This window comes from Balearica regulorum, chromosome 13 (genome assembly GCF_011004875.1).
Source record: "Balearica regulorum gibbericeps isolate bBalReg1 chromosome 13, bBalReg1.pri, whole genome shotgun sequence".
Taxonomy (NCBI): Eukaryota; Metazoa; Chordata; class Aves; order Gruiformes; family Gruidae; genus Balearica; species Balearica regulorum.
Window position 1 is genome coordinate 1,979,347 of NC_046196.1, and position 8,308 is coordinate 1,987,654.

Here is an 8,308-nt window from a genome sequence, read left to right on the forward strand (position 1 = left end):
CAAGCCCCTGCAGCTCAGCTCACCTTCCCCAGCCAGCGCGTGGGGATGCCGCACACCCCGCCCTTACACTTGTACGGGTTATTACGGCTATTTTTATCACCGTTTCCTGAAAAGCCACTTCAGTGTTGCTCAGTTTGAGCTGAGAAACACCATTCCTCCGGGAGAAACCTACCCCAGGGCTCTTGTCTTCGCAGCCAGCCCCTGCGCGGAGCCAAGGGAGGCTGCATACTTGGCACGAGGAGAGGGTCCCTGCTGCGAGGTAGAGAAGGGAAAAATTAGTTCCACCCCAAAGAGCCGTGGAAAGCAGCTGTGTGACTGTGGAAGCGAGCGTAAGCCCTGCCGGTGCCAGAGCTGGCTGTGTGCGGGGCCAAGGGGTGACATCAGGGAACCCGGGGACCGTGCCTTCACCTTGGCTGGGCTGCAAGCAACCGTTGATGTAATTGCTCGTGGAGACCAGGCAAGGTTTTTGTCCCAAGCAGCAGAACAGGAGCTCACTGTGAGCTCCCCTGGGGCATGCATGTGCCTGCCAGGCTGCCGAAACCAGCTCCTCTCCGCTGCAGCGTGGTCCGTTCAGCCCTAACCCAGCCTGGAGCCCGAGCCCAGCCTCGCACCCCAGCGCTGTGCATCCCTCCGGTTTAAACCCTCCTCCCTGGAAACAGGGCTTCCTCCTGCCAGCAGTGCCGGCCAGCTGGCCTGCACGACAGCAAAGGGGGTCCTGGAGGAGGAGGAGGAGGGCAGCCTGCCTGCTCCTGCCATCACCCATGCTGCCGACCCCCCCCCGGAGAGCAGCGCTTCAGGTGGGGAAGCTTCCCTGGACCAGCATGGCCCCTCCCGCAGAGGGATGAAGGACAGACACCTCTCTGTGTGAGTCCTTGCTGCCTCATACCGAAACCAGCCGAGTTTGGCTCGGAGAGCGGCGCGAGGCGTGCCTGACGCAGCGCTGGGCAGGGGCAGCTCCCACCTCCTCCCCTCGCACCCACGCTGCCCGTCCTGCAGCAAGTGCTGACCTGACCTGGGCGCAGGGCCAGGCTGGCACTTCTGCAGCCATCAGCATCCTCTTTGTCCCTCTTCCCGAGCCACTTCGGCCGCGGGGCCTGAGCTTTCCCCCTGGGGAAAAAAGCCCCCCCTGCGCCCACCCCCAGCCCTGCCTGCTCCCGTCCCGGTGGGAGCTGCTCCGCAGTCCCTATTTACAAAAGCTGCATTCAGTTCCCTGCAAACCCACGCTCACTTTTTCCAGTAAGTCTTTCTCCAGGAGCTGGATGACGACCCAGCCCTTCCCTGCGTGTGCCGGCCGGCGCCAATTGCCATGGAGAACCGCGGTGCTAACGCGGCACAGACAGGCAGCTCACGGAGGAAGAGCGCTGGGTTAACACAAGTCAGCTATATTTAAAACATTTAATACAAATATGTTTTGACAAGTCCTGTAGTTGTTTCCAGCGAGCACTGGAAATGCATTTTCCCTCCCTTAAAAACAGAACAAGGCCCAGAACTCCAAAAACATCAATTTGTGAGGACTTCTCTCAGTCCTTCCTGCCTGTCACCCTCTCACCCTGCCCCGTCCTGCCTCCGCCCTACCAGGGCCCAGTTAATGGAAGAAGCCTCCTGCCTCAAACCCTCGGGAAGACGCCTCCTGCCTCAAACCCTCCAGGAGAAGCCTCCTGCCTCAAACCCTCCAGAACCCAGCAAAGCCAAGAAGAGGTTAGCAGCTCCTCTTCCCCGCTTGCATCATCACCCCAGGACCCAGGACTGCCTGCCTTCAGCTCAAGGGTTAGGGGAACCTCGGTCCTCATGGACCCTGGCAGAGGAATTAGTTAAATTAATGGAGTTTGCTCTTCCTCAGACAGCCCTGAGGATGAGCCTCCCGTCAGCCCGCACCAGTCCCCAGAGCACGGTCGGGATTTGCTACGTTTAGAGGAGATTGCACGGGGGAAGCCTCGTCCCTCGAGGGGCTCAGAGGGCTTCTGCCTCCTTCGCCGCCTTGGTGAGCCTCTCGGTGATGAGGCCGAGGTCCTTCCCCTTGTCCAGTTTGATGTAGGTGTCCGTCCTGATGGCGTGGATCCCCACCCAGTCGGGCAGCAGCTCTGCGAAGAGGCGCAAGTGTTTCTCCATCTCCCCTGCAAAAAGTAACGGCGGCCGCTGGGTCAGAGCTCGGCTCCCCAGCCCCTTCCTCCTGCAAGGAGACCCCTCTCCTCGCTTTCCTACCTGGAGGCATCTGTGAGTCGTAGCTGTCAGTCATACGGGCACAAGCCACGTCCAGGGGCAGCGCCTGCTTCTTCTCGGCCACGAAGACGTTGCGCAGGATGCGGGCCATGGCCGGCAGCCGTCCCAGCATGGCGAGCCGCTCCTCCTGCCGCGGGTCCCGCGTCATCAGCGCCTGCAGCTTCTGCGCCTCCTTCGCCCGGATCTTGGGGAGCGGAGAAGATGGGGTGAGACACAGGCAGGTCCCCCCTGCCCGGCACCGGCGTTACGGCCGGGACCAAATTACTCACCCTCTCGAGCAGCGTCTGGGACACCCCTTTCAGAGCACTGGAGGTGCTGGCAGGGGACGGTGCTTTGGAAACCACCGGTTCCCCCGCACCAGCTTCAGCGGTTCTTAAGGCCAGGTTGGCAAGAGCTTTTTCCATCTGCTCATGTGGAAGAGGGAGGAGGAGTTGGGTTACCGCTGGGAGCCGCTCGCGCCGGAGGAAGGAAAAGTTTCCCCTCCGCCGCCCCCACCCTGCGGATCCGACCCCTGGACGGAGGGCAGCTCGGGGTGCTTCACCTCCTCTCCCAGCCCCAAAGTCAGGACCGACGGCTCCTCTAGCCTGAAACCAGTCCTACAGCACGCCCTGCTGCGCTAACCGCCAGGCTTGCCTTCCCACCTGCCGACATCTTACACTGCGGCTCTCAAACGACCCTTCCCGAGCCCGATCCGGTAACATCTTCCCAGAGAGACAGCTGGTTTGAGGTCTGCCAGCCGCAGATAGAGCCAGACCCCGGTTCCAACTCACCTTGGGGGTCAGCATCCCCCGAGCCGTGCTCAGCACCTCCTGTGCCGTGGTGAGCCTGTCCTCCTGGGGCGGCCGCGGCAGCTCCGCCGGGCTGATGTCCGGCACCTCGTCCACGTTGAAGCGGGGATGCCAGCGGGTCAGCTTCTCCTCCGGCACCACTATAGGAGGGCTGAGGGCGGCCAGGAATGCCTAGAGAGGGACAAGAGCTGTGTCACGGCATGGGGGAGCCGGCCGTTGCCCCACGCTCCCAGCATGGCTTGGAGGAAATTCACAGCCAGGAGAGATTCCAGCTGCCATCTTCCCCACCCACACCTGCCACGAGCATCCCACAGGAACCAGCGATGTCCTTCAGCCCGGATGCCAGCCCACTCCTTCCACCCGCTTCTCTAGGTAGCGACCGGAGCAACCGCAGACCCCCGAAGCGGAGGGTGCCGGGGGGGGCCTCACCTTGTGGTGCTGCTTGACGATGTTCACCAGGTTGCGGTTGAATTCTTTCCTGCGCTCCAGCAAGCGCGATGCCGACAAGTGCGGGCGGCCATCTGCTTTCTCCTCTGCAAGGGGAGACACGAGCATCACCCGTGGCATCTCGGCAAAGTGCGGCAACACCGTGACGGGGCCCAGCGTAGAGGAAGGACAGGATCAGCCTCGGGGCTGAGTTGCTGCCAGAATCGCTGCCCATCATCCTCCCACTCGCCCCAAAAGTGTTTTTCCACTTCCAACACACTCAGACCTTTATGTATCGGATGATTATCTCACGGACCAAGCAAAGAACATCCCTTGGGGTTCAGGGATTCCCAGCCAGGACCGAGCGTGCCCCAGCTCTCAGGGTTCCCCGAGCCACACGTACCTTCCCCCAGCACCGGCTCCAGCGTGAGCTGGTAGTCAGACTTCTTCGCGCCATTGCCGAAGGTGGGGATGTTCTTCTCCTGGCGCAGCCTGTACGAGGTGGGGTATACCGCCTTGATCTGCCCCATGTGCCGCTCCTCAAACTGCCTGCAACAGCATCCGGGGAGGTTGGGAACCCCAAGGGCTGACACCAAGGAACCAGCCCCAACAGCTTCAGCTGGGACCCCAAAATGGGCTCAGCAAGACCGGCACGGGCTGCCCGCCGGCACCGCCACCGACTTACTTGCGCATCATGTCCTGCACCCCCTGCTTGACCTTCGCGAAGGTGATGGTCTCGGAGCGGTTGAAGAGCATCCCAGCGATGGTGTCCACGCTGCGGAACATCTCCGCCAGCACCTTGAACTTGTAGGGCAGCGTGAGCCCCGGGGGCAGGTCCTGCGCGAGGGTGTGGAACCGCTGGTACGCGGGGGGCTTCTCGCTGCTGGGGAAGGAGAGAGGTGAGGGTCCCCCCCGCACAGCAGGCACCGGACTGACACCAGCCAGGACGGGGGTCCCACCGCCAAAAGGTGCTGACCTCAAAGCCGAGGAGCTGCGTGCCCACCCCGGTTAGGGGACACCCTTCTCCTCCCCCATCCTTACACTCTGCTCTGAGCAACCTGTGCTGGTACCTGGGTCACGTCACCCACCCTCCGTGTCCTGGGGGTGCGGATGCCCCAACATTCATGGCAGGGTCAGGGTGGCTTGGACCACGCTCGAGTGCTTCAGAGAAGCCCTCTGCATGCAGCAGGGCCAGCCAGCGCTCCCGCAGAGCCCCCACACCCCCCTCACAGGGGCGGGAAGACCCCCTGCACGCCTGCTGCAAGGCTGAGCAGCAGCAGAGGGCTACGGCAGTCACCAGGACACCCCGATTTCCCACCAAATCTGGGGGTGCATCCCCAAAGCTGCTCCTCACCCGGCCTCTGCCACAGGAGCTGCTGTCCCGGTGTTCTCGGACGGCTGCGCTCCCGGTGCGGCTCCGCTTCCCGCTTTTTTCTCACGGATCCGCAGCTCCAGTTGCCGCACTCGCTCCAGACGGCTCCGCAGGTCGGTCCCGGTCCCGGCGGGGACGGGTGGCAGCTGTGCCAGCTCTGCCAGCGCCTTCACCCTCCGCAGGCGGCACCGCAGCCCGGCCAGGTCCTCCTGGGTGGGGAGGGGGCACACGGTCAGAGCAGGGCTTGCACGGCAGCAACGCACACAGACAACGGGAGCAGAAAGGCGGGTTCATCCCGTACCCGCTGCAGGTGCCTGGTTGTCCCCGGGGGGGCTGTGCCGGGCTGTGTCCCCCCATCCTGCCCCCGGACGGGGGAGCGGGTGGTGCTGGCGGGGGGATCCGTTGCCCGGTTCAGCGAGGGCAGCGTCTGGGGATGAACGGTGGCCGGAGACGAGGGGCTGGCGGCCTGCGAGAGAGCGGAGGAGTGTTAGAGGCTGCCCGGGGGTGTGCAGGGGGACCCCCCCCCCCAACGGCCTTGCACTGGGCCGGGGGACAAGCCCTGCAGGGGGGTGTCTGCATCAGAAGGGGGGGACAAGTCAGGGGAGGGGGAGGGGGGGTCTGCGCTGGGGGAGGGGTCTGCGCTGGGGGAGGGGGGCTGCGCTGGGGGAAGGGGGGCTGCGCTGGGGGAAGGGGGGGCTGCGCTGGGGGAAGGGGGGGCTGCGCTGGGGGAAGGGGGGGCTGCTCCGCAGCCAGTGCCCCGGTTTTACACCACCCCCCCCCAGCCCCATTTCAGGGCCGCAGCCCGGGGGAAGCGGCACATCCCCGACCCCAGCAGCTCCCCCCTACCGCGGCCGGCGGTCCCGGCTCCACGTCCCGGTGCAGCTCCAGCCTCTTCCGCGCTGACTTCCCGCTCGGTTCCCCGGGCCGGGCCCCGGCCGGCGGCTCCGCTTCTATCTCACGGTGGCTCCGCTTCCTGCCCGCCAACCCCCGCACCACCGGGGAGCCACCGCGGGCCGGAGTGCGCGGCGAATCGGGCAACGGCGGCGGGTGGGCGCTGAGCCCCGCCGGGACACCGTCCTCCTCCTCCGCCTCCCGGCGCACCGGGGACCCGGTAAGGGCGGCCTTCAGCCGGCCGCCGCCGCGCTTGGCCAGAGCCCCGGTAGCCGCCTTCGTGCGGCCGAAGAAGTCGGTGAGGCGGAGCTGGGCCATGGCGGTAGCGAACCCGGTCGCGATCCCGGTATCGGTCCCGACACAGCGACACGTGCAAGCGCTACCGCGCGCGGCAAAGTCTCGGCTCTTGGCGGGAACCCGCGCGGCCGCAGCTCCGCCCACCGGGGGCGGGGACGGGTCACGTGGGGCGGAATTGGCGCCACCGGCCTCTTAAAGGCGCCGCGCCTCCCTCGAGCGGGGCTTGGCGTGGGGTCGGGCCCGTTCCGGGGGCGGCCTCCGACCGTGCCCGGTGCCGCAGCGCCCGGTTCGGGGGACCGGTTGGTGCAGCGTGTGGCCCTGCCCGCTGCGGGGGTGGGGGCTGCCCGGCCCGTGGCGGTGCGGGGGGGGGCTGGGGGACCCGGAGCAGGGGAAGAGCGGGGCAAACAGCACCCGAAATGGCGCTGGCCCTCACCAGCCCCTGGGCTGGCGGTCACCCCTCTTATCTGCTCTCCCCAGCACGCTTGGGGCCGGCAAGCTGCTTGTTGCCAACTGGCGTGGGGCCGAGCCCCGCTCAGCTCGAGAGCTCTGCGATGGCCGCGGGGTCCCTCGAGGGATGGATGCTGCCACTCCTGCCTTCCCCCGCATCCGCGATGCCGGGCAGCGGCCAGTGCTCCGACTCCGGACAGTTGCGGGAACGAGGAGCTCCAGAGGCACCCATAGCACCCGCTGCCCCGGCATCCCCCTGCCCCGCAGCGTGGCCGTGCGCTAATGGCGCTGCCCGGACGTGGGAGAAGCTTGCTTGCCCATAAAACGCCACGCCGGGCACTCAGGCCGTGCCCGCAGCACATTACGGGGCCGTGCCGGTCTCCAGCATCTCTCTTAAAGCCTGAGCGAGGCCGGCAAAGTGGAGCGGGGCCACTCAGGGCCGGATTCGGCCGCGCAAGGCAGGACTCTGGGGTGCCGTTCCCCGTGCCCATTTACTTCCGCAGCCTCCGTTCCCAGCCGGCTGGCAGCTGCGGTGCGGAGGGTGCTCAGGGCTGGGAGCGAGGTGCCGGTGTGGGTGCCGTGCACCACCCTTTCCTGGATCCACTCTGGGCGGGGGGATGCAGCCCGTGGCTCACGGACGTAGTGTTAATGCGGAGCCTCGTGGCTCGGCGTTCACAAGCGTTTTATTACTGCGAGTGAATTCCTCCGGGTCCTGGTGACGAGGATCGATGCCGCCGGGCAGAGGGGCCAAGTCCCTGCTCTGAGGATGCTCGGAGGCAGTTTGGGTGCCCACAGCCCATCCCGGCTCCCTCGAGGGGCTGTGCTCCCCTGGACACGTGTGTTTGGGGGCCTTCGGGCCCATCCTGCCCGCAGTTTGGGGGCTGTGGCGCGGGCGGTGGTGTCCGGGTGGTTGCAGCTTCTGCAGCACATCTGGGGCCTGGGCAGGGGGAAGAGCCCCGGGGGTGCTGGAGGGAGCCCGTGGAAGAGAGCAGAGCCCACCGAGGGGGGGAACAGGTCAGCAGCGTGCCAGCCCAATGCCAGTTTATTACGTGTGTTCGGAAAACAAATGCCGGGAAGCCAAAGAATGTGGAGAATTTCACGGGCCGATGCTTCCTGCTAGGGGCCGGGGGTTACCAGCACTGCCCGGGGGGCTGCCCGCTGCCGCCAGCGATGCTGCCCTGACCTCCGGCTGCGCCCAGCGCCTGCCCACCTTAGCTCAGGCTGCGGTGGGGAGCGTGGCACCCACCTCCTGGGGTGCACGACCCGGCACCCAGCCCCGCCATGGAGGCACACATCTCCCTGGGGCATGTGGTTGTGCACCCAGCTCCCCCCGTCCGGGCACCCAACTTCACGGGTGCGTGGCCGTGCATTTGACTCCCCAGGGTGCGCAGTGTGCACCCAGCTCTGGGGGTTTGGGACCGTGCACCCAGCTCCGGGGACACAGCACCCAGCTCCCAGGGGTGCACGGCTGCTCCTGGGGGAGTGGGCCCGAGCGTCCCGCTCCCGTGCGGCCCGATGGCTGCGTGCATCCGCTCTCTGCCCCGGCCGCAGGCACGACCGAGCCCCGGGCCGAGCACTCAGCTTCAATTAGCTCCGGCCTCTTTTTTTTTTTTTAAGGAAACAAACAGGAAACACATCAGCTTTTATTTTAATTTTTTTTTTTTTGACAGTTTTGGTTTCCCCCCCCCCCGCCGCAAATACCCTTGCTGCCGCCGGCGGGAACCGGAGCGCTGCGGGATCCGTGCTCGCCCCCTCCTCTCCGCGGCCGCCCCCGCTGCCGTCGGGGCTGAGACCGGCCAACTCGTCGCAGCGGTGGCTCGGTTGCAGTGCCGGCGGGCGGCGCTAGGCGGGGCGGGCCGGGGCTTAC

General features: G+C 66.1%; 1 protein-coding gene across 2 annotated transcripts; it reads right to left on the reverse strand.

Moving 5' to 3' along the window:
• Window positions 1–1,366: 1,366 nt before the first annotated feature.
• On the reverse strand, window positions 1,367–6,143 carry CDT1 (chromatin licensing and DNA replication factor 1). Of its 2 annotated transcripts, none has more exons than XM_075765652.1 (10): window positions 5,653–6,143; window positions 5,108–5,272; window positions 4,789–5,015; window positions 4,120–4,317; window positions 3,838–3,983; window positions 3,438–3,541; window positions 2,991–3,179; window positions 2,490–2,624; window positions 2,203–2,404; window positions 1,367–2,114 (listed from the first exon to the last, which is right to left on the reverse strand). In XM_075765652.1, the coding sequence occupies exons 1-10, from the start codon at window positions 6,013–6,015 to the stop codon at window positions 1,951–1,953; spliced, it is 1,893 nt and encodes a 630-aa protein (XP_075621767.1). In that variant the 5' UTR covers window positions 6,016–6,143; the 3' UTR covers window positions 1,367–1,950. The 2 variants fall into 2 exon arrangements, with proteins under 2 accessions (XP_075621767.1, XP_075621768.1); XM_075765653.1 differs by having other exon boundaries at window positions 1,656–2,114; window positions 4,120–4,314.
• Between the last annotated feature and the right edge of the window lie 2,165 nt (window positions 6,144–8,308).

What these genes read in the sequence shown, in the direction of transcription:
- CDT1 (XM_075765652.1), bottom strand. Translation starts at nt 6,015, where the DNA reads ATGGCCCAGCTCCGCCTCACCGACTTCTTCGGCCGCACGAAGGCGGCT. An exon ending in GGGGGATGCTGACCCCCAAG is followed by an intron (nt 2,625 to 2,990) that starts GTGAGTTGGAAC and finishes CCACATGAGCAG; the next exon opens with ATGGAAAAAGCTCTTGCCAA. An exon ending in CGACTCACAGATGCCTCCAG is followed by an intron (nt 2,115 to 2,202) that starts GTAGGAAAGCGA and finishes TACTTTTTGCAG; the next exon opens with GGGAGATGGAGAAACACTTG.